The sequence below is a fragment of the Quercus suber genome, unplaced genomic scaffold (assembly GCF_002906115.3).
Source record: "Quercus suber isolate HL8 unplaced genomic scaffold, Cork oak 2.0 scaffold_1064, whole genome shotgun sequence".
Taxonomy (NCBI): Eukaryota; Viridiplantae; Streptophyta; class Magnoliopsida; order Fagales; family Fagaceae; genus Quercus; species Quercus suber.
This window is the reverse complement of record NW_027070472.1, coordinates 60,356-85,677: the sequence shown is the minus strand read 5'-3', so window position 1 is coordinate 85,677 and position 25,322 is coordinate 60,356. Positions and strand designations below refer to the sequence as shown.

The 25,322-nt window shown below is 38.5% G+C and overlaps 1 protein-coding gene across 1 annotated transcript; it reads left to right on the top strand.

Annotated features, from left to right (window-relative positions):
• Positions 1 to 245: 245 nt before the first annotated feature.
• On the top strand, positions 246 to 18,134 carry LOC112023618 (uncharacterized). Its single transcript, XM_065769150.1, has 13 exons — positions 246 to 811; positions 1,937 to 3,035; positions 5,915 to 6,133; positions 6,228 to 6,445; positions 9,334 to 9,402; positions 10,115 to 10,186; positions 10,274 to 10,372; positions 13,807 to 13,878; positions 14,251 to 14,365; positions 15,394 to 15,462; positions 15,647 to 15,965; positions 16,095 to 16,179; positions 17,067 to 18,134. The coding sequence occupies exons 1-13, from the start codon at positions 674 to 676 to the stop codon at positions 17,775 to 17,777; spliced, it is 3,285 nt and encodes a 1,094-aa protein (XP_065625222.1). The 5' UTR covers positions 246 to 673; the 3' UTR covers positions 17,778 to 18,134.
• The last annotated feature ends 7,188 nt before the right edge of the window (positions 18,135 to 25,322 follow it).

Genomic DNA, 25,322 nt, shown 5'->3' with positions numbered 1-25,322 from the left:
CAAAAAAGTCTTTTTCCTGTCGGTGTTGTACATCTTTGAATTCACCGAATCCACCTCCCCAAAAAAAAAAAAAAAAATGAAAATCTACACCAATTAACATTTTTTTTTAAAAAAGTAAAAAAATTATTTGACTCAAATAATAAACTCATAGCATAGAATAAGAAGTCCTAAGTTCCAGGCCCGTGTTACGGCGTTACCCACACCCAAAATGTACTCCTATTCGTTGTTGGGCCCGTTAATAATAATAAGTATTGCTGTATTTCCCGTTACAACCTCCGTTTCTGTCGATGGAGAGATAGACAGAGAGACAATACGCCATATCCTTTAAGCACATTTTGCAAGAAAACCAGAAGGCTGTCTCTCACTTTTCATTTTTTTTCACGCTTCAAATCTCCCAAAATTTCCTTCTAATTTAACTAACACACTCGTCTTTCTCTCTCTCTTTCTCTCTCTCTCTCTCTCTCTCTCTCTGTCTCTTCTATACCTAACCAATCCCTCGATCCCACGAACACGAATACCCGAATTTTTTTCCGTACACTTATTCCGTTTTTTCACCATTTTCTGATTTCGTGATTGAATTCGAAAATTTTGGTTTTGATTCCGCGGTTGTGATCTGTGGGGAGATTTGAATTGAAAAAGCGTCGGAGAAGAATCGTAATGAGATAAGAAGGAAATGGCGGGGCAAAATCCAATGGATCAGTTCGAAGTGTACTTTAGGAGAGCCGATTTGGATGGCGATGGCAGGATCAGCGGAGCTGAGGCTGTTTCTTTCTTTCAAGGATCCAATTTGACCAAACAAGTCCTTGCTCAGGTTCTTAATTTTTTTCATTTTTAACCACAAATTCTCCATTTTTATAATTCATCTTTGTTTCTTAGTCCTAATATGTTTCATTATAATGAATTTAATCAAGCTGCCTCTTGCTGATGAAATTTTGGTTCTGAATTTGGTCAATGCTCTATTTCTTATGATATAATTGAGGAATTCTGGTCTGTCATAGCGAGATTTGTTGGTGTTAATTATTGTTGTGTCAAGGTAAGCAAAGAAAGAAATTTGAAAAAAAAAAAGTTGTCACCTTTCTGATCTGAGATATTTCATAAAGGTTATTACTTGCTGAGAGAGTGCAATGGATTACTGTTTTGTACTCTCCATTTATAATGGTCTGGCTAATACATGTTCGGAAATAGAAGAGGGGATCAGAGGGTAGGGTCTCTCAGACCTTTGAGTTTGAGATTTTTTTATAGGATTCTTAAGTCAAAATTTGGGGTTTTGTGTAAGTTTAAACAATATACCCTAAATTTAATCATGAGGAGGTTGGACCTTGGTATGAAGGCAATGTGTCGTGGGTTCAAGTATGAGAATCCTGTTGATGCAGGAATATTTGGAATTTTATTGGATTATATCATATTTTAAGTTTTTATTTGTTTAGTTTGAGTTGTGATAGGGATTAAATTTCATGTTCTTAAACAGGGATTAGTTTCCTATTTGGATCAGTTAGGATTAGCATTTGAGTTCAAATTAGGATCCATTTCAGGGATGTTTATCTTCTTCATCTCTTATTTTCTTGGAAGATCTATAAAAGTTTCAGATGGTATCTTTTGTATTCAAACTATTAGACTATTATTATTATTATTATTATTATCGATCAAAGATTATTCAACTGTCTAGCGGGGGCCTTGTGCGCTGGGTACAACCTTTATTCCCCATTTGACTGGGAAGTTTGGCAATGTAATGTATTAAAAATAAAAACATAAAAGGATTTATATTATGTGCTTTGTTAATATGTTTTTGCACAGCTAAGAAGTTGTATTCTAGTGAATGTATCTTTTAAAGTAATTTTATCTATTTATCTGTTTTTTATTTTTTTGGAAGGAATTTTAAGACTGGTATATACTGATTTGGCTGCATGGTGATCAAAATGTTCTATATGACTTGCAGATTTGGATGCATGCTGATCAGAGCAAAACTGGTTTCCTTGGTCGTGCGGAATTTTATAATGCTCTCAGACTTGTAACTGTGGCACAAAGTAAGCGAGAATTAACCCCAGATATTGTAAAGGCAGCCCTATATGGTCCAGCTGCTGCAAAAATTCCTCCACCAAAAATCAATCTTCCAGCCACACCTACACCCCAAATGAATTCAATGGTTGCTGCGCCTGCTCCACAGATGGGTCCAGTTGCACCAACATCCTCTCAAAATCTTGGCTTTAGAGCACAAGGAGTTCCAAACCCAAGTATGAACCAGCACTACTTTCCTCAGCAAAATCAGGTCATTAGACCACCTCAAGTCATGCCTTCTAGTACTGCTTCCCTTCCACCACAGAGTATTGCCAGTCTGGAACCAAATAGGGGAGGCAATATGTTAGGTGCCAATGTTCCCAACTCAAACATCTCGAATGATTGGCTTGGTGGAAGAACAGGTGCAGTTCCTAATGGGCCCAGAGGGGTTAGCCCGTCAATGCCCTTGCCTACTTCACAGCTGCAAGCTCCTGTCTCTATGGCTTCCCCAGTCTCCATGGGTTCCCAGCCTACAGCTAATGCCTCTAAAGCATTAGCTGTTTCAGGAAATGGGTTTGCTTCTGACCCCATTTCTGGAGTTGATATGTTTTCTGCAATCTCATCTGGAACAAAAAAAGAACCTTCTGGGCCAAGTTACTCTTCTAGTGGTGCTCCTGCCTCGTCAGCCATCTCTCCTGTTTCTAGTGGGCCTCAACCTTTGGCTAAACAGAGCTCACTTGATTCATTGCAAAGTGCATTCTCAATGCAACCTGCTGGCGGTCAGATTCCGCGGACCCAGTCATCATTCAGCCCAAGTCAACAAGTTTCAGCTCAAGGTTCTTCACCGCTTGCATCTTCTGGGATTTCAGTTGGACCTGGAAATTCTACTCCTGATAATTCACAGCTTTCTTGGCCAAAGATGAAACCATCTGATGTTCAGAAGTATACGAAAGTGTTTATGGAAGTAGACACTGACAGAGATGGGAAAATCACTGGTGAGCAGGCACGGAATCTCTTCTTGAGTTGGAGATTACCAAGAGGTAAGGGGTCTTCTGTATGGGTGTTTACCTGTAAACTTATGCATTTTATGTATACTAGGTTGGCTAATTCTGAAACTGCACTCTCAAGCTTTCTTTTTTTTGGTTGAAGCATTGTCATTATGCATGGTGAAGTCAACCATATTCAATGTTGCAGATGCACTCTATGCCTTTTTGGTTTTATCAGAAAAGGAAGGGGGAACCCTGAACATGAAAGAGCTATATAATTTTTTAACAAGACCCACTATCTAATCAAGATGACACCTAATGCATGGAGTCCAGAATATAAACGAGTTGAAAAACAACATGTCTACAACCACAAATATGTAGATGTTATAAGAACATTCTTCCATCTCTAACAAGCTGCTCTTAACTCTTAAGTGTCTATAATCCTTAAATTCTGTTCCAAACATACTTTAATTGTTGAGCCACATTTTTTTTCACCCCATTGCCCTGGTCATAATGCTTTTTTTACAAATAGTGATTTTTTTGGATAGTTAAATAATGAAGTAAAATGGTGTTCTTGTTTGGAATATAGCATCCAAAGTGATAAATACAACAACCACAAAGCCTTACTCCCAAGGTCAGCCATACCATATGTATTCTTTTCCATTCTTTTCTATATGAAGTCATACTCTCTGTTACTTTCTCAATTGACTTTTTTTTTTTTTTTTTTAATGTTATTTTTGGTCTTCATCCACCTTTTTTTTTGTCTTCAATTTGAATCAGCTCACTATTTCTCATTGGTGCATTAATCGCTTTCCTTTGGACATGACCAAACCATCTCAATCGACTCCCTCATCTTTTCACCAATAGGAGCCACCTCTACCTTTAATTGATTTTCCTCATTTCTAATTTTTCCTTGTATTTATACTTATTTATCTTAACATTCTTATTTAAGCTATACTCATTATAGGAATATATTGCTTCTTAAAAATTCAACATTCAATACCATAAAGCATAGCTAGTCTAATAAGATTAAGCTTTCCCCATATAGGTATTCTATGATCATCTAACTCTTGATGATGCGCTGCTCTACTTTAGCTACCCGGCTCTTATCCTATGATTCATATCCTATTCAATCTCTCTATCCTTATGAATTGTTGATTCAAGATATCAAAATCTCTTAGTGTGTGGTATTTCTTGACCATTTAGTCTTACAACCTCTCCATCTTTGTTTATACTTTTCTTTAACTAAACTTACATTCCTTATAGTCTGTTTTAGTCCTACTTAGCCAAAAGCCTTTAGACCCTAAAGCATCTCTCTAAATTTCTTCCTTGAAATTAACTCCATATCTACTTTTATCCACCAAAACTATATTATCTACAAAAAGTATAAACTAAGGGACTTCATTTTGAATCAATCTAGTGAGTTCATCATCAGTAGTGCAAAGATATATGGATTTGATGTTCATCCCTCGCCTCCATGAACTCTTTCAAATCACCTACTATCTTTTCCAACATGACCATTCAGGTTTCCTTCAATAAAAATCATTCTCCATTTGATAACTCATGAATTAATTCATCCATGTCCTACTTATCAAAAAAAAAATTCATCTATTTCCTCCCAAAATTTTTATGTAATAGATTCTTCCAATCCTATTTAATGGTCTCTTCTCCCAAGACAAGTTTTATTAACATACTTCAATCCTCCATTCTCCTAACTTCAACAACTTCTTTTCTAAGACTAATAGCTATTATTATCTCTACCCATTTTTATTTTAATCTTATCCTGTATACCATTACTTATGTATGAATGTTAATAAATTATAAGTACTTATCAAGGAAAAAAAAAGTTATGTTATGAATGTTCAATTTCTCTAGATTTCTCACCTACTCACTCAGTCCTCTAAAGACATATTATGTTTATTTTCCAAGTGCCCATCCATCAAAGTGCCAGAAATCTTGCTCATTTTTCAGTACACCTGAGTGCCAATGAAGTGTGTTGCTTATAGGGAATGCCCTAGCTAACAGTTGCCCACTTTCACTACATCCAGGGTTCAATGCAGTGCGTTGCTAGTAGGGACTCCCCACCTTGTATGCATAGTGGAGTTATATTGTGTCCCAGTTTTACAGTAGGATAATCTTATTTGATTGATCTGCCTTTGTGGTTAATATCTCTTTATTTAACAGAAGGCTATTGGGCTTTGTTACTGTGTTTACAGCATTCAGGTCCTGGATAAGCATAGGTTTCCATGGACCTAATTGTGTCACTCCAAACTTTCTTTAGTCCACCTTAAGGTCATGGTGTAAGAGAATCTAAAGCACTAAAATGTAGGTGAAAAATCCTTGAAAAAAGTGATTTGGATGAAATTATAATAGACAAATAATAACTTTTTCTTGAGTAATCCCTGAAGTAATAGTTGCATCAAATTGTATTGTTAGATTTCTTACATTTGAAATTGGAGAGAATTTGTGAATATCTATGGAGATTTAGTTTCCATTTTCCTGGGATTTGGTTAGCAAAATTCACTTCCCTATTATCTTTTAGCAATTAAATACTGCAGTTTCATCAATATATAGCTTGGCAATGAAACATTTCCTTTATGAAGTTATAATTTTTTATTGTGAAGGGAGATTTAGGAATGACCAAATACCATCTTTTTGCTAAGAGATCTGTCACTCGTTTAGGATGATGGTAACTAGAATGTATTCTTTATGATTTTTTTTAAATAGTTGTTTTCTTTAATCTTTATGATTTTATTAGATGAATTTTTCTTTGCTGTGCTTTGTGTGTTATGTTATTGTTATGGATGTACTGTGTGCTTCTGTGTTTCTGGAGTATTTTTTTTTTCATCCTTTTTGGACAAGCTTCCTGGGGGCTTTTGTCTTGTTCTAGGATTACATATGCCAAATAATGTCATTGTTGGACCTTTTTTCAGAGGTTTTAAAGCAGGTGTGGGACTTATCTGACCAGGATAATGATAGTATGCTTTCTTTGAGGGAATTTTGCTGTGCTCTCTATATGATGGAAAGATACAGGGAAGGTCGCCCGCTTCCAGCTGTGTTACCAAGTAATATCATGTATGATGAGACGCTGCTCTCTTTGACTGGTCAACCCAAAGTGACTTATGCAAATGCAGCTTGGGGCCCCAGTCCTGGTATTGATTTGAATTTCTTTTAATATCTTTAATTTCCTTCTTCTTTCCATCTAGATGTTTCCTGATGAAGCATTTGATCTCTCTTTATGATTAGGCTTTGGACAGCAGCAAGCGATGCCAGGCGCTGGACCAATGACGCCTGGAACTAATTTGAGGCCACCAATGCAGGTAAGTGGCCCCCGTGCAATCCAACCCAATCAGCAAAAGCCGGGAGCGCCTGCATTGGAGGATTCCTTTCTAAACCAACATGATACTGGAGGACAGAATGCAGCAAATTCAAAGCCTCGAGAGGCAACAACTGCTGGGGAAAAGGCATTTTCTTTGTCCATTTGTTTCACTTAACATAGTATTGATTGAACTGTGAATAAATTTTTGGTAAAAGATTATTCTTAACTTAGCTAATCAGCTTTAGCTCAAATGGCTTCTGCTTCCCTTGTAAGAGTAGGGTCTAGGGTGAGTTTGTGGTTCAAAACCCACTAGGTGCATGGGTAACTTAATAGAAAAATGAAAAATGAAAAATTAAAATCCTTACCTTATAGGAATATCCTTTGTTGAAATAAATAATGATTGTACCTTCTAAGTGTTGGAAAAACATGATGTGGAAGCGTGTGTGTATAATTGATTAATTCGTATTTTGGGATACACCCTGTTTTATCAGTTTATCTCAAAAAAATTTCTCTAACTTTCTTCCTTGTTCCCTAATTTTAACACAAAATTTGTCAAAAAGATGTCTAGAGATTTTCTTTAAAGTTTTTAAGACAGTTGCATTATCTCACTATTCTGGCCTATTAAGAGCTAATGATGTATATCACTAATCTTTATTTTATTCGTTTCATAATATAAATATGTCAACCCTGTTTTATATATATATATATATATAATAGGGTTGAAAACACACACATATATATACACACACACACACTTGGTGTAAGTGTTTCAACAATACACAAGTTAATAACTTTTTATTGGAAGAATTTTTTTGACGAATCAACCATTGGATTATATTGTCTCTTTATACCCTTCATGCTTGCAAAATATCAAGGTGATTAGAGATTAATAACTATTTCATCTATAAAATTTTCAAATTTCAAGTTCTTAAAAAAAAAAAAAAAATTATTTACAAAACTTGAGTTTATGGATCAAATTGTAAAAATGAATTTGGATGGTACAAAATTTGGCCCTCAAATATCTAGGAATTAGGCTGCACATTGTGGAATTAAGAAACGAAACAACAATATCAGAGAATTAATTTGGTTTCATCACTTTCATGTCAAGGTGATTCACCATGGAAGCTATTTTCTTTTTTAGATGTCTAATGGAAAAATATAGCGAAGCCCATAAAGATCTCCGTATGATTTTTATTGACCTAGAGCATATGGTAGGGTACTATAGAGATTATGTGGTAGGTTTTAGAATAGAAATAAGTTCTTATAAATTATGTTAAGTTGATTAAGGATATGTATGACAGAGTTGTAATAAGTGGGAGAACAAATGGAGGCACATGTGAGTTTCCTATCGCTATAGGTTTGCATCAAGTCCATATCTCTTTGCCATAGGGATGGCTGAGTTTATTGGATTGGTTCAAAATGAAGTTCCTTAGTGTATAATTTTTTGTGGATGATATAGTTTTGAATCTCCTTAGTGTGTGATTGTTGCGGATGATATAGTTTTAGTGGATTCTTATCAGAAAAATATAGTTTAGTGGATGAAACTATATTTTTGGCGAATCGTTGTTGTTTGTGTTGTTGCGATGCGGAATCTGTGGATCACCTGTTACTTTTTTGTCCAATAGCTCATTCTTTGTGAAGGTATATGCTTCGGTTGTTTGGGATCGATTAGGTCATGCCAGGTTCAGTTGTGGACTTATTGTTTGGTTGGTACAATTGGCTTGGGAAGCATAGCTCTAACATTTGGGATTTGGTTCCAGGTTGTTTAATGTGGACTATTTGGACTAAACGGAATCGGCAGTCTTTTGAGGATGAGGGAAAAACTGTGGTTCAGTTATTAGAGTTTTGCTAGCGGACCCTCTTTGATTGGTCTCATTGTTGGGGTTTCACGGATTATTCGTTTCTCTTGCTATTCTATTATTGATAATATTCTCTTCTTACTTATCAAAAAAAAAGAAATTAGATGTGGAGTCAATTTTGGAGAGATGTGCCAATGAGACATAGCTCAACTGGCACTTTTTCCTTCTATAATAATGGGATGAAGGATGAGGTTGTGGGTTCAAGACCCATTGGGTGTGTGTATCCTACGAATCAAAAAAAGAAATTTTGAGAGATGCTTTAAGGTCTAAAGGCTTTCGGCTAAATATAACAGATTACATGGAAGTATGTTTAGTTAAATCAGAAACAAAGAGGAATGGGTTGTAAGATTTGATGGTTAGGGGTGATAGCCTTTGGACCCTACAACTGGTTTTGGAGGGTGTGGTTAGTTGCCCGTAGGTTTTATTGGCTAGAGGCTAGCCCAAAACACTTTTCTTTGGAAAGGTTTTCTATGTTATCAAAAAATAAAAAGACTTGATGGTCAAGAGATCATAAAGAGTAAGAGCTTTAGGTATCTTGGGTCAATAATTCATAAGGATGGAGAGATTGACAAGGATGTGAATTATAGGATAAGAGTAGGATGGATAAAATGAAGGAGCGCATCTGGAGTTTGTGTGATTTTGTAGAATAAATTTTATAAGACTGCTATAAGATTAACTATAAGAGGTCAGGCCTTGGTATGAGGGCAAGTGCTTATACTAAAAGTGAAAAGTTGAAACTACTAATCCTATAAAAATTTATTAACTGGTGTAACATTGACAAAAAATTATACCAAATGTAACTTGAACCCAACTCATATATCTATAGGTGTGTGTTTACATTTTATTCTCTAATTTAGAGTCTTAATTTAGCTTTTGTATAGCAATTAATTTTGATTTTTCCAATTGAAGAGTGACATTTCTTTGGCTGAAAGAGAACAAAAATGAGAAGGTTTGGTTCATTTCATATTAGAATTTTTTTACTATTATCCTTTCTAACTTTCTAGCAAGATGGTTGAGATCTAGATAATCATTTAGGGAGTAAATGTGATTTTTATTGCCATTCTTTTGTCTTTTATGTTTCTGAGGGCTGTTAATATCAAGTTTTTATATTCAGTGTTCTTGTACTCTTCTAAGGGATATAGAATTATATATTTTCTTTTTTTTTTCATGGTAGGTTCAACAAACTGAAATACTGGATTCTAAAGAGAAGCTTGAGTTCTACCGCACAAAAATGCAGGAACTTGTGAGTAGTTTCTTTCTCCTATTCTTTTGCTTCTAGTTATTTCATAATATTCAACCTTGTTAAGATTTTGTACTATACGGGGGGTCATAGCTGGTTTAGGTCAGGCCTGCATTGTATTGGAAAGGCATGTTGCTTTCTTTTTTGTGGGGTGATTAGTGATGCTACAATGTTGGTGTAGGGTAAATACAGAAGTTCATTAATGATCACTCAACCAATTTACAGCCCATGGGTTCTGTACCAAATTGGAGGATTTATTTTGAATTCAATGGGGATAATGAAAACAAAATGATCTGATAATAAATAGAGGAATTAATCAACCAGCCTAGTTTGCTTAGGGCTTTGAGTTGCTCCAGGTTCCAAAGACTGCATGAAATACAGAGTGATTTTGATGATTGCACTATGACTACCTTCTGCTAACCTTTGTAGAAACTTGAGTCTGCACAGTAGCATATTCGCTAAACAGGCTAGTTGGCCGCAATAACCCATTTGCTAAAATAATCAGTTAATAATGAAATGGCTACTCTGTCATGAAAGCATTATTGGGTGCATCGATATGTTCATCTAATTTGATCTTGTATCGTAACTAACTACAGTTAGGTTTTCTTTTTAACCAGTGTAACCTTGAAGCTCACAGTGAATCTTATGCAGGTCATTGTTCATTTTTATTCACTGCCTTAGTTGTCATTGTTCATTTTTATTCTCTGGTTATTAGGTTCTCTATAAAAGAAGATGTGATAATAAACTCAACGAGATCACAGAAAGGGCATCTGCTGATAAGCGTGAGGTATTTCCTAAGATGTAAAGAATTGTGTTACTGTTGGTTGTAAGAAATAGAATTTCATTGTATTTACATTCACATTTTGGATTTCAGGCAGAGTCGTTGATTAAGAAATATGAGGAGAAGCACAAGCAAGTGGCAGAAATTGCATCTAAATTAACTATTGAAGAGGCTAGATTTCGTGATATTCAGGTACTAGGTGTTCTTTATTTTCATGTAATAATGGCCTGGAGTTGCTTTCAAGAGGGTGAGGCTGTGAGCTTGTAGAACGTCCACCAAAATTGTACTCCTTACATTTGAGATTTGGTTGATCCAACTGAACCCAGTAAAGTTGATTGTTGCGGATGATATAGTTTTAGTGGATTCTTATCAGAAAAATATAGTTTAGTGGATGAAACTATATTTTTGGCGAATCGTTGTTGTTTGTGTTGTTGCGATGCGGAATCTGTGGATCACCTGTTACTTTTTTGTCTGATAGCTCATTCTTTGTGAAGGTATATGCTTCGGTTGTTTGGGATCGATTAGGTCATGCCAGGTTCAGTTGTGGACTTATTGTTTGATTGGTACAATTGGCTTGGGAAGCATAGCTCTAACATTTGGGATTTGGTTCCAGGCTGTTTAATGTGAACTATTTGGACTAAACGGAATCGGCAGTCTTTTGAGGATGAGGGAAAAACTGTGGTTCAGTTATTAGAGTTTTGCTAGCGGACCCTCTTTGATTGGTCTCATTGTTGGGGTTTCACGGATTATTCTACCCTTTTGGATTTTCTTTCATCTATTAGAATAGACTTGGGGCTGCTTTTGTCTTTTTATTCCTTTTTTCCTTTGTTCACTATCGTGAACTCTTTGTGTTTCTCTTGCTATTCTATTATTAATAATATTCTCTTCTTACTTATCAAAAAAAAAGAAATTAGATGTGGAGTCAATTTTGGAGAGATGTGCCAATGAGACATAGCTAACTGGCACTTTTTCCTTCTATAATAATGGGATGAAGGATGAGGTTGTGGGTTCAAGACTCATTGGGTGTGTGTATCCTACGAATCAAAAAAAGAAATTTTGAGAGATGCTTTAAGGTCTAAAGGCTTTCGGCTAAATATAACAGATTACATGGAAGTATGTTTAGTTAAATCAGAAACAAAGAGGAATGGGTTGTAAGATTTGATGGTTAGGGGTGATAGCCTTTGGACCCTACGACTGGTTTTGGAGGGTGTGGTTAGTTGCCCGTAGGTTTTATTGGCTAGAGGCTAGCCCAAAACACTTTTCTTTGGAAAGGTTTTCTATGTTATCAAAAAATAAAAAGACTTGATGGTCAAGAGATCATAAAGAGTAAGAGCTTTAGGTATCTTGGGTCAATAATTCATAAGGATGGAGAGATTGACAAGGATGTGAATTATAGGATAAGAGTAGGATGGATAAAATGAAGGAGCGCATCTGGAGTTTGTGTGATTTTGTAGAATAAATTTTATAAGACTGCTATAAGATTAACTATAAGAGGTCAGGCCTTGGTATGAGGGCAAGTGCTTATACTAAAAGTGAAAAGTTGAAAATACTAATCCTATAAAAATTTATTAAGTGGTGTAACATTGACAAAAAATAATACCAAATGTAACTTGAACCCAACTCATATATCTATATGTGTGTGTTTACATTTTATTCTCTAATTTAGAGTCTTAATTTAGCTTTTGTATAGCAATTAATTTTGATTTTTCCAATTGAAGAGTGGCATTTCTTTGGCTGAAAGAGAACAAAAATGAGAAGGTTCGGTTCATTTCATATTAGAATTTTTTTACTATTATCCTTTCTAACTTTCTAGCAAGATGGTTGAGATCTAGATAATCATTTAGGGAGTAAATGTGATTTTTATTGCCATTCTTTTGTCTTTTATGTTTCTGAGGGCTGTTAATATCAAGTTTTTATATTCAGTGTTCTTGTACTCTTCTGAGGGATATAGAATTATATATTTTCTTTTTTTTTCATGGTAGGTTCAACAAACTGAAATACTGGATTCTAAAGAGAAGCTTGAGTTCTACCGCACAAAAATGCAGGAACTTGTGAGTAGTTTCTTTCTCCTATTCTTTTGCTTCTAGTTTTTTCATAATATTCAACCTTGTTAAGATTTTGTACTATACGGGGGGTCATAGCTGGTTTAGGTCAGGCCTGCATTGTATTGGAAAGGCATGTTGCTTTCTTTTTTGTGGGGTGATTAGTGATGCTACAATGTTGGTGTAGGGTAAATACAGAAGTTCATTAATGATCACTCAACCAATTTACAGCCCATGGGTTCTGTACCAAATTGGAGGATTTATTTTGAATTCAATGGGGATAATGAAAACAAAATGATCTGATAATAAATAGGAATTAATCAACCAGCCTAGTTTGCTTAGGGCTTTGAGTTGCTCCAGGTTCCAAAGACTGCATGAAATACAGAGTGATTTTGATGATTGCACCATGACTACCTTCTGCTAACCTTTGTAGACACTTGAGTCTGCACAGTAGCATATTCGCTAAACAGGCTAGTTGGCCGCAATAACCCATTTGCTAAAATAATCAGTTAATAATGAAATGGCTACTCTGTCATGAAAGCATTATTGGGTGCATCGATATGTTCATCTAATTTGATCTTGTATCGTAACTAACTACAGTTAGGTTTTCTTTTTAACCAGTGTAACCTTGAAGCTCACAGTGAATCTTATGCAGGTCATTGTTCATTTTTATTCACTGCCTTAGTTGTCATTGTTCATTTTTATTCTCTGGTTATTAGGTTCTCTATAAAAGAAGATGTGATAATAAACTCAACGAGATCACAGAAAGGGCATCTGCTGATAAGCGTGAGGTATTTCCTAAGATGTAAAGAATTGTGTTACTGTCGGTTGTAAGAAATAGAATTTCATTGTATTTACATTCACATTTTGGATTTCAGGCAGAGTCGTTGATTAAGAAATATGAGGAGAAGCACAAGCAAGTGGCAGAAATTGCATCTAAATTAACTATTGAAGAGGCTAGATTTCGTGATATTCAGGTACTAGGTGTTCTTTATTTTCATGTAATAATGGCCTGGAGTTGCTTTCAAGAGGGTGAGGCTGTGAGCTTGTAGAACGTCCACCAAAATTGTACTCCTTACATTTGAGATTTGGTTGATCCAACTGAACCCAGTAAAGTCTAGTTCCGAACTTATGGGACACAACACTGCTTCTTTTTTTCCTCATTGCTCAATTGGAGCCATGGCTTCTTATACATCAATGGTTCTCGTAGTTTTTCCTCCACCCATGGCCTTTTGGGCCCTCCACTTGATATCATAGTTTCTTCAATTAGCATGAACTGTCTTTCAATTTCCTCTAATTTGTTTTGGAGTGTTTTTCTAGTTGAGTCAAGACATTAATATCTTGCAAAATGGAAGTCAACTCGTTCAATATCAATCATTGATGTGATGATTTTTTGTTTGACTTTTCTCTTCTCTTGCAGCTGATTCATCACAGCATCTTTTTTTCTTACTCGTTCTTTTTCTTTTCTTTTTCTTTTTTGTGGGGGGGGGGGGGGGGGGATGTGTTTCTCATCATCATATCATTTATTATGCTCTTTTTCTTTTTCGGGCACATTTCTTTAAGTTTACTTGATTATATTTTTAGGAGAGGAAAAAGGAGTTGCATCAAGCAATTGTTAACATGGAACATGGAGGCAGTTCAGATGGTATTCTTCAGGTACATCTAACTAATTTGTGATGATGAATCAATGGAGATTCCATGTAATATTTCTAACATTGTTGCANGTGTGTGCACATTTCTGTGAGTTTTTGTTTTTTTTTTCTTTTTTTGTGGGGGGGGGGGGGGGGGGATGTGTTTCTCATCATCATATCATTTATTATGCTCTTTTTCTTTTTCGGGCACATTTCTTTAAGTTTACTTGATTATATTTTTAGGAGAGGAAAAAGGAGTTGCATCAAGCAATTGTTAACATGGAACATGGAGGCAGTTCAGATGGTATTCTTCAGGTACATCTAACTAATTTGTGATGATGAATCAATGGAGATTCCATGTAATATTTCTAACATTGTTGCATTGCCGCTTCTATAGGTTCGAGCTGATCGTCTTCAATCAGATCTTGAGGAGCTACTGAAGGCTTTAACTGAACGTTGCAAGAAGCATGGTTTAGATATTAAGTCAACTGCATTAATTGAGCTTCCAATTGGTACCTTGTTGATCCTTTTTTCAATTCTTCCACGTGGCTTACTATTAGATACACTTCCATGTCCTTTTCATTGTCTTGCCTTTTGATTTTCTAACACACATGCTGTGTTGGGATATGCAATTCTTTTTTTATGTAAAAGCATTGTGATCAAGTTTCTGCAAATCAATTATGTCACTCATGTTTCATTTTCAAGCTGATTCTCTTCCAAATAAAAGTATTGGATGGGTTTGTGGCGTGCTACAACTGTCATTTATGGTTCAAACTGACAGACCTTGAAGGAGACCATGATCACTCAAAAGTGGTTATTAATAATCAGCAACTGTATACTGGGTGGTGGAGCATTTTTTTTTTTAAGAGTGAAAATGTGATTTCGTTGTTGTGGAATAAGAAGCCTTCATATCTTAATGCATGCATTTAATTTAATCAGACCTAGTTGAGCAGTATCTACTTTTTAGGGAATATGAGCTGAAGCAATAACAAGAATATTTCTAGCAGAACGTCTTTCATAATCCTTGGAGAGATAGTTCATAATAGAGGGTCTCAATTCACATTTGTTTTTATTTTTGGTAAAAATACTATTTTGGTCCCTAAACTTTAAAAGTTTTTTTTTTCATCCTTAACTTTAAAAAGTCATTATTTGTCCATAAACAATTGAAAAAGTTTGTGTCTTGTTCCTAAATTATTGAACATGTTTTACTTTATGTCCTTAACTTTAAAAAATATTTTTTTTTCATCCCTAAACTATTGAAGAAGTTCTTTTTTCATCCTTAATTTTGTCTCTAAATTATTAGAGAAAAAAAAAAAAAAAAAAACTCTTTACAAAGTTTAAGGATGAAAAAATAACTTTTTGAAGTTTAGGGATGAAAAACAAAATTTTGGTAAAGTTTAGGGATCAAAATAGTACTTTACCTTTTTTTTTTTCTTTGTACTAGTCAGATTTCCTTATCATCATATTGGAAATACTTATTATTATTATTATTTATAAACTACCAAATATATATGATCATTTTTCACGATTGATTTTAAAGGTTGGGAACCTGGAATTCAAGAGGGAGCGGCTGTTTGGGATGAAGAGTGGGATAAGTTCGAAGATGAAGGTATGCCCTATGGTTCCTAGCCTTTCTTTTCCCCCCTCCACTTTTGAATGTTTAATGCTTCTTTTGGTTATCTTCTCCACTTACTGTTGTCAGTCAAAATATGCATCTAAAGAAATAGAGTAATCTGACAGTCATTGAAAATTTTAGTTTATTATTTATGTGGATATGCTTTTTGAACTTTCAGGTTTTGCTAATGATCTCACTCTTGATGCAAAAAATGTTTCTGGCCCTTCAAAACCACAATCTGCATCTGTTCACAAAGAAAAAGTTTCTGGAAATGGTAGTTCAACCCCCAATTTCTATGCTAATGGAAAGGCAGGGAATCTACCAGGTATTAGTGAACATGGCTTTGAGAGTGAATCTGCATATTCCCACAGTGAAGATGAATTGGCAAGAAGCCCTCGTGACAGTCCTGCTGGAAGGACTGCTTTGGAGAGTCCATCTCAAGAATTTTCAGATTCTCCGTTTGGAAAAGGTTCTGAAGCAGATGCAGAAACGCATAGGTACAGGGGTTGATTTGTGTCATTGTTTAGCCTACCTTGCAGTTTCCCCTCTCTCTCTCTCTCTCTCTCTCTCGTACTAATCGTGTTCTACTTCATGATGACGCTGAAATTATTTATTTATGGTAACAGAAGTTTTGATGAATCAACCTGGGGTGCCTTCGACAATAATGATGATGTGGACTCAGTGTGGGGATTTAACCCTAACCATACCAAGGTGAGCCAAAGCTTCCTTAAGCACATGGAATATGTTGGACATTTAACCAGTAATTGTAATAGAAACAAAAGTTGAAAATATGTTTATTGAACATAAGTTCCCTGGGACTTGTGTTCATTTTTGCTAAATTTACATTGAATTTATGTAATAGCATAATATTTCCCATTAAGGCATGCAACATCCATTAGAAGATTGGATCAACCTTAGCATATTGAAGAACTTGGACAGCTACAACAGAATTAGCCATGCCCTATGTCCTAATATTCGAGCTCAGATGGATCAGGATCTCATGCCTAGATTGTACTTGACACACAGGACAGTCAACATAACATATGCTACACTCTAATTAATCACACATCTGAAGAACTTAGCACATGTTTAGATCCAAAGTATTTAATGGTATATCAGGATGTTTATATGCAATTTGAGATGGGTAGAAAATTATACCTTGCTGTATATTGTTACCATGGGATTCAACCTGACTTTATTAGAGTTTTTTTTTGGCTGAATTCTTAGAATTTGAATTCAGTTGTGTTCATGATTTGACCCAACTTATAGGCTGATTAAGATCAAGATTCCACTGAGGGAAATGGTTTGCGCTTGATGAAAACTAACCATTTGATATGTGCATTTGACTGAGCCTTTTTATTGGTGTAACCTGTAGAATTGTTTCAAGGTTTTTGATTCCTTTTGATTAGGGAGAGAAGATGCTTCTTTTATCATGACCATCAGAGATTAAGAAAATATTTGTTGAATTTTTTTTTTCCCAAAGCTTTATGATGCTGGGCTAAGGTTTCTGTGATCCTGTTGTTTATATAATGCTTCATTGCGCATGGCATCTTGTTAATGCGTTGTGTTTAATTTTGTGTCCACGATGTCATCTGCAGGACTCAGATACTGAGAAGCACAAAGATATCTTTGGATCTAATGACTTTGGTGTAAGCCCAGTAAGAACAGGATTTTCACATACAGAAAGTACCTTTCAGACGAAGAGCCCTTTTAGTTTTGAAGATTCTGTACCTGGCACTCCAATGTCCAAGTTTAGCAATTCCCCAAGGTACAGTGACGTAGGGGATCACTTCTTTGACAACTCCTCAAGGTTTGATTCCTTCAGCATGCACGATGGAGGATTTTCCCCACGGGATAAGTTTACAAGGTTTGATTCCATGAACAGCACCAAAGATTTTGGAAGGTTCGATTCCATGAACACCTCTAAAGACTATGGCAGGTTCGATTACACGAACACCTCTAAAGACTTCAGCAGGTTCGATTCCATGAACTCCTCTAAGGACTTTGGCAGGTTTGATTCCACAAACACCTCCAAAGACTTTAGCAGGTTTGATTCCATGAATACCTCCAAAGACTTTGGCTACGGTGGTAAGCATACAAGGTTTGATTCCATGAGCAGCACGCAAGACTTTGGCTACAGTGGTGAGAAGCATACAAGGTTTGATTCCATGAGCAGCACAAAAGACTTCGGCCACAGTAGTGCATTTTCTTTTGATGAAGCAGACCCCTTCGGCTCCTCTGGCCCATTTAAGGTCTCATCAGAAAGTCAAACTCAAAAGAGAGGATCAGATAATTGGAGTGCTTTCTAGCTTGGCAGTTTACCTTGTGTTTCTACTCCACACTTCCTTTTCCCCCATTTTCTTCCGGGGTCGTTAATGGTAGCCATTTTTTTATTGTGCTGTATAGCTTGTAAAAAAATCTCGACGATTGTATTGTTGTATGGTATGGCCTTGTATTATTTTGAGGATAATCTGCTTTTGTCTTTTGGGAACATGCGGCTGAAATAGTAACACAAGTAAAAGGGGTTAAAAAAGAAGAAAAAAAAGAAGAAGCTTGATCTTTAAATAAAAAACCCCGAATTTTTTGTATTATTCTGACCAGCACTATTATGCTGTGCCAGTCAACTTTGCTTGTTTGTGGCAGTTATTTAAGTTGTTTCAGTCCAACTATTTCTGTGTAAATGCTTCCTTTCAAGTTTTGGTGAGTGGAGTTCGCTCTTGATTGTTTCCAAAATTTGGCTCACAACCTGTAGACTTAGAAATGATATCTTGGTGGCCAATATATTCAGATGTGTTGATTTTTGTTGTTTCTATGATGCCTACCATTGTAATTGAGATATTTCTTGCTTAACATGCTTATCTCACGAGGAACATGTAATAAGCATAAAAATCATCCCCCACAATGTTGTTTGTAGACCATAAGAGCGCTTAAATGGGATAATCCTCTCAAACTTTTCTTCCCTAAATCAATGTAAGGCTAATTGTAAGGCCAACGTCTCAAAATAAAGCTGCAAATTTGATCAGCTTGAAAAAAAATAAAAATAAAAACCACTACATTGAATGTGTATGGTAGCAAGGATATACATATATATATTTTTTAATATTTATTTATAGAGGAGACTCAAAGGCATCAACTCTATCTCTTTTTGGGCTCTTGTAAATACTAGCAGGTTGGTTCTTTAATGTCCCTTTCTCTTTTTCAATTATCCTTATTTACTCAAATAAAGACAATCAACAAGATGCATGTAGCCATATAGGGTAAACGTATGACTGCTGGTAACTCGAGCAAGTCTACTTCAGTCCAATTGGTTTATTTTGGTCCAGTTCGGTCATTTAGGTCCACTTGGTCCACTTCAATCCAAATCTTTCATATTGTTACACAGATTAATAGATATATGTGAATATATATATATATATATATAGACTAAAAAAGTGACATCGACAAACCTATATTAGAATTAATAACAACTTGTTAGCTAAAATTTTTTTGTGATACTCTTTTGCCTCTTTTGTAAGCCCCCCCTTTTTTTTCCCAATTTGAGTATAGTCTTAGAGTTGGGTATATGTTTTGGGTTGGGTATACTTTGATTATATTTTATATTCAATTGAATGAAATCACTTGATTAAAACTATTTTGGGCTAAACTGATTATGAAATTAATTTAGTGTTGTTTGTTGTGAATGTATCACCTTTTCAATTTAGGCATGATTATGGAGTTTGTCGTGAATGTATTACTTTTTCAACTAGGCTTGATTTTGGGCTAAACACCAACCATTGGTAACAGAGCAATGACTAAGAGGTTCATTGGTAGCATAAGGAGCAATGACATCCATGTCATTATAGAGAATGTCAATCATGTATTCTCTTCGATCCATTTTATTTTCTAGCCTTCAAGTTCCAAAGTTTGTATTGGTAGTAAGTTTAAGTCTATTAACTCATCATCTGTTGTAGATTATGAAATGTATTTATATGACTAACCATCAAACTATTATAAGGCTTATCTTTGCCTCCTATTAGAATTAATGCATTTTTACATAACCACAAGAACCTTTTTTTTTTAAAGGATAACCACAGGAACCTAACAACGAAGGAGTTGCATTCGCTGATGGAGACCACTAATAAAGACTCTGATCCACAAATGAACAATACTTTGGGGCCTTTCCTAATCAAGGATTCTCCGTCTAAGACATTGCCTTTTGCCAAGGATGGATTCACCATTCACCAACAAGAAAACTAACACTCTTTTAAGTAATGAAAAATATAGTGGAGACAAGTAGTAGTTTTTGATTTCTAAGAGAAAATTGTAGCAATAATCGGATATGCTCACATTTAGAGCTAATTATAAAGTTTTCTCTATGTATAGATTTGAGATGCATGGTATGATTATTTATTTCATTTTTTTTTCAAAAAATTTAAATTTGCTCTAGAACAAGTTGGGTGTCATGTTCTAAATAGATTTTTACCTTGTAATAATAGATCCTTTTTGTATTCATTCATAACATATTTTTGCATATCTGATATTTTGGTTAGTGAAAAAATGTTATTTAATTATAGTGTATATGTATTATTACATTAATGCAAAATTCATACTTGTTGGGCAGGTTAGCGACTAGTTAGTAGTTATTACTAATAACTCATGTAGGGGGAGAAAAACCCAGCCCAACTTATTGGGCCCGAGGCCCTGAATGAGGAACACTCTTCATCCGAGGAGATAAGGCCTTCAGTCGGAAGCCCACGCCAATGGGGGACGCCTGGGGATGAGCACGTATACCATCCGAGGAGATACTCATATGTCCGAGAAGTCATGCGTCCTCGGATCCGAAGAGGTTTGATCAAACACGAGTATGGGAGGTTCAAGTGATCTATTTGACAAGTGTCAAGGGGGAGAAGGACCTCGGACACACATAGAGATAACGACAACAGAGAAATATCAAGGAGGCATACTTCAACCACCGCATTTAATGCACTGCACCTACCTTCCTGGCCGCATTTATGTGGATAGGACCCTGAACAGTGCTTTCTCAGCTACCGCCACTCGCATAAGGCTAAAAGTGGGGTGATGGGACATGTACTCAAGTGGGTGCCTGGATGACGAACAAATGGACGGAGGAGATGTAAGAAGGCAATGCTATATAAGGGAAGGGTACCTCTGATAGAGGGGGATCGAAAAACAGGAGAGAGAAAGGGTACCTTACATGGTTGTAGCTCCAGCAATTGTAACCCTTGATTATCAATGAACAACTTCTCTTCGGACAGAGTACTCATTAGTCCGAGAGCACATTAATTCAACTTCTCTCATTGGTGTTGCTGTTTAATACTGTAATTTTCATTATTTGCCTAGCCCTTTCGCCCACTCTCTACAAAATTTATTGTTTTGGGCTCAGAGGGTTCCAAATCCATACCTCCTTGGGCTTGGGCCGCAAAAACTGACCCTACAATTGGCGCCGTCTGTGGGAAAGAGCTTGTGCAAGAGTGAAAACAACAGTTGATGATGGCGGGACAAGGTGAACAGCAAGCAGAATCCAGGGCATCCCAACACATGGACCATTTCGCCAACCTGGAGGGAAGGCAAAATCGTGAGGGTAGCGTACACACAGTGCGCCTTAGCCAGGGCCAATCGCAGAGCGGAAGTCACATGTCCCATGCAAAGGAGAACCGCGACTTGCAACTGGAAATAGAAAAACTAAAGAGAGAGCTGCGCCATGCAAAGAGGAAACGGGCTTCCTCGTATTCTGAGGATGATCTTGATGATGAGCGAGATGTCTCTTATCAGCACAAATCCAAAACACCAGCCAGCGAGTCCTACACTTGTGAGGAGGAATCCCATCGTAAGAGACAACGTAGAAGTCCATCACACGAGGACATGGAGAACGATGCCATGAACAGGGCTTTGAACCAGATATCTGAGTCGCCTTTCACGCGCAGGATAGAGGGGGCTAGACTCCCTCGGCGTTTTAACCAACCAACGTTCACCATCTATAATGGTAAGACTGACCCCGTGGAGCATGTGAGTCATTTTAACCAAAGGATGGCTGTCTACGCCAGAGACGAAGCCCTGATGTGCAAGGTTTTCCCTTCCAGTCTAGGGCCTGTGGCCATGAGGTGGTTTGACGGTTTGAAGGCAGGCTCCATCAACTCCTTCAAAGAACTCACTCAGGCATTCGGTTCCCGTTTTGTTACATGCCGAAGAGCGGTCAGACCTGTTTCTTCCCTGCTATCCTTATTCATGCGGGAAGGTGAATCCTTGAAGGCATACTCAGATAGGTACTGGAAATGTTCAATGAGGTGGAAGGTAACAATGATGCAATGGCCCTCAGCACATTCAAGCTCGGCCTCCCTACTGATCACGGTTTGAGGGCGTCTCTATCTGGCAAACCGGTTGCAAACGTGCGTCAGTTAATGGACCGCATAGAGAAGTATAAGAGGGTTGAAGAAGATCAGCAGCAGGGCAAGGGAAAAGACAAGGTTATCTCTCAGGAGAGGAGGGATTCGCGGTCGGACCGCTACAATTACAATAAACCGCGAAGGGATTTTGCCGGGCAATTGGGATCGATGAATCCTCAGCCGGTCAACGCCGTGTTCAAAGAGCCAGTACACCAGGTCCTGGAAAAGATCAAGAATGAATCGTTCTTCAGGTGGCCGAATAAGATGATAGGAAACCCCGAGAAACGCAACTATAATCTCTACTGTCAGTACCATCAAGACCATGGGCACACCACGGAGGATTGTAGGAGCCTGTGGGATTACCTGGACCAACTGGTCCGCGATGGTAAATTGAAACACCTCCTGCACCCCTCCAGTGGCCGAGAGCAAACGGGATCGGGGCCACGCAGAGATAACCTCCCAAAGCCGCCGCTAGGGACTATAAACGTCATCCTCGCTGCGCCAGGAAGAACAGGATCCTGGCCATTGAAAGTTATGTCGGTAGGTCGACCACCCGCAGGGGAGTCAAGCCGAGGGCCTAAGAGAACTAAGTCTGGCGCCCCGTTAGTCATAGGATTCTCGGACGAAGACATGATTGGCACTACCCAACCCCATGATGATGCACTAGTTATCACCCTCAGGATAGGAGGGTACGATGTAAAGAGGGTGATGGTGGACCAAGGCAGTGCTGTGGAGGTAATGTATCCAGACCTCTACAAAGGACTAGGCCTAAAGCCCCAGGACCTGACGCCGTACGATTCCCCCCTCTTGAGCTTTGAAGGAAGGCCTGTCGTTCCGAAAGGCCGGATACGCTTACCAGTGCAGTCTGGCACCGAGGTGGTGGAGTTAGATTTCATAGTTGTGGATGCATATTCGCCCTACACGGCACTCGTGGGTAGGCCTTGGATCCACGCACTGGGGGCTGTGCCCTCCACTTTGCACCAAAAGGTCAAATATCCGTCAGAAGGGCAGATACGTGAGATCCGAGGGGACCAGTCTGTTGCTCGTCAGTGCTTGATAGTGCCATTCAGCGTAAGACCCCAGCCGAGTCCTCGGACGCAGCCGGGAGGGATTCATAGCAACTACAGTTTCGGGGATTGCCCTTTGAAGAGCCAAATGAAAGCGCCCAATGTGAGGATCTGACAAAAGTGGTCTTCGGAGATGATCCTGATAGGTTCTTTCAAGTCGGATCTCAGCTGCCACTTCAAGAGAAGGAAGAGCTGATAGAGTTCCTTAAGCGAAATCTCGATGTATTTGCCTGGAATCCCTACGAGGCCCCAGGGGTAGACCCGGAGTTTATATGCCACCACTTGAAGGTGAGTCCACTGATCACCCCCAAGAAACAGCCCATTCGGCGCCCATCCAAGGAGCATGCTGATGCAATAAGAGACGAAGTAGCGAAACTCAAAGTGGCCGGGGCTATCAAAGAAGTTTTTTATCCCGAATGGCTGGCAAATACTGTGGTGGTGAAGAAGAAGAGTGGGAAATGGCGAGTATGCGTAGACTTCACGGATTTGAATAGGGCATGCCCCAAAGATCCGTTCCCATGCCAAAGATAGACCAGCTGGTCGATGCCACTGTCGGCCACCCTCGGATGAGCTTCCTAGACGCCTTCCAAGGCTACCACCAGATACCATTGGCCCTAGAAGACCAGAAGAAGACCGCATTTGTCACCCCTATCGGCAACTACCACTATAAAGTAATGCCGTTTGGCTTGAAGAACGCGGGAGCTACCTACCAAAGGATGATGACGAGGATGTTCGAGCCACAGCTGGGCAAGAATATTGAAGTTTACATAGATGATATGGTGGTAAAGAGCAAATTTGTAGCCGAGCATGTGAAGGACCTTGAAAGTACTTTGAGATCCTACGAAAGTACAAGCTACGATTGAATGCTTCTAAGTGCTCGTTTGGGGTAGGGTCCGGAAAATTTTTAGGATACATGGTCACGCATAGAGGAATCGAGGTCAACCCCGACCAGATAAAGGCCATCAATGATTTACGAGCTCCTCGGAATCCCAAGGAGGTTCAGAAGCTAACCGGGATGACCGCTGCCCTCAATCGGTTCATCTCTAGATCAGCAGACAGGTGCCGTCCTTTTTTCTCCCTACTCAACAAGTGGAAGGGTTCGAATGGACTGAGGAATGTGCTTCTGCGTTTCAGCAACTCAAGGATTATCTGGCTCGGCCACCTATCATGTCCAGTCCTGAGCCTGACGAGGTACTGTTCGCCTACATCGCCGTAGCTCCCTATGCAGTAAGCCTGGTGTTGATACGATCGGATTCTGGCGTACAAAGGCCTGTTTATTACGTAAGCAAGTCGCTGCATGAGGCCGAGATTCGCTACCTGCCTCTGGAGAAGGCTATCCTAGCCGTAGTGCTGGCACGCTGACACGGAAGCTACCTCATTACTTCCAAGCCCACACGGTCATCGTTCTCACGCAGCTCCCACTCAAAACTATACTACGAAGTGCTAACTACACCGGTCGGATTGCCAGTGGGGTACAATCTTAGGGGCTTTCGATATAAGATATATGCCCCGCACATCGGTCAAGGGGCAGGTCCTCGCAGATTTGGTGGCTGAGTTCACGGAGCCCAAGTTAGAAGAAGCAAGGCCCACTCGGACATGGATGAAAAATCAGTTGGCATGATCTCCCAACGAATCCCTCCCATTGGGAAGTGTACGTTGATGGCGCGGCAAACCAAAGAGGATCTGGAGTGGGGCTGGTACTAATATCCCCCGAGAGAATCACCATCGAGAAGTCATTAAGCTGGACTTCTCAGCAACGAATAATGAGGGAGTATGAGGCTCTACTGATGGGAATGACAATGGTCCGTAAAATGGGGGAAAGTCCGTGGAATTGTTCTCGGACTCAAGATTGGTAGTAGGTCAAGTACAAGGCGAGTTCGAGGCAAAGGACGAAAGAATGCAGGGGTACCTGGGTCGCGTTAAACAGCTGCAGTCAGGGTTTGATTTTTTCAGCTTGCGGCACACCCCCGGAGTGGCAACTCACATGCTGACTCCCTGGCCACGCTAGCACCTCTTCGGCACAAAACCTGCCGAGGATCATCCTCGTCGAAGACTTGCGTAGGCCTACAGAGGCGGTGTCAGGGGCAGTCCAGGTTCACCAGGTCAGAGCTGGGCCGTGCTGGATGGACCCTCTAGTCAGATTTCTCAAAGAAGATGAATTGCCTGAAGACAGGGGAGAAGCTGATAAAATTCGAAGGAAGGCGACTAAGTTCTGGTTGTCCGAGGACCAGAAACTGTACAGACGCTCCTACTCGGGGCCATACCTGTTATGCATGCATCCGAAGAAACTGAGACATTGCTAAAGAGCTGCACGAAGGAATCTGTGGGAGCCACACTGGAGGCAGGTCCTTGGCTCACCGAGCCCTCACCCAAGCTATTGGTTGCCCAACAATGCCAAAGGAGA

Coding starts and splice junctions, on each gene's coding strand:
- LOC112023618 (XM_065769150.1), top strand. CDS start 674: ATGGCGGGGCAAAATCCAATGGATCAGTTCGAAGTGTACTTTAGGAGA. Junction 6,446..9,333: donor CAACAACTGCTGGGGAAAAG/GCATTTTCTTTG, acceptor TTTTCATGGTAG/GTTCAACAAACTGAAATACT. Junction 16,180..17,066: donor TTAACCCTAACCATACCAAG/GTGAGCCAAAGC, acceptor TGTCATCTGCAG/GACTCAGATACTGAGAAGCA.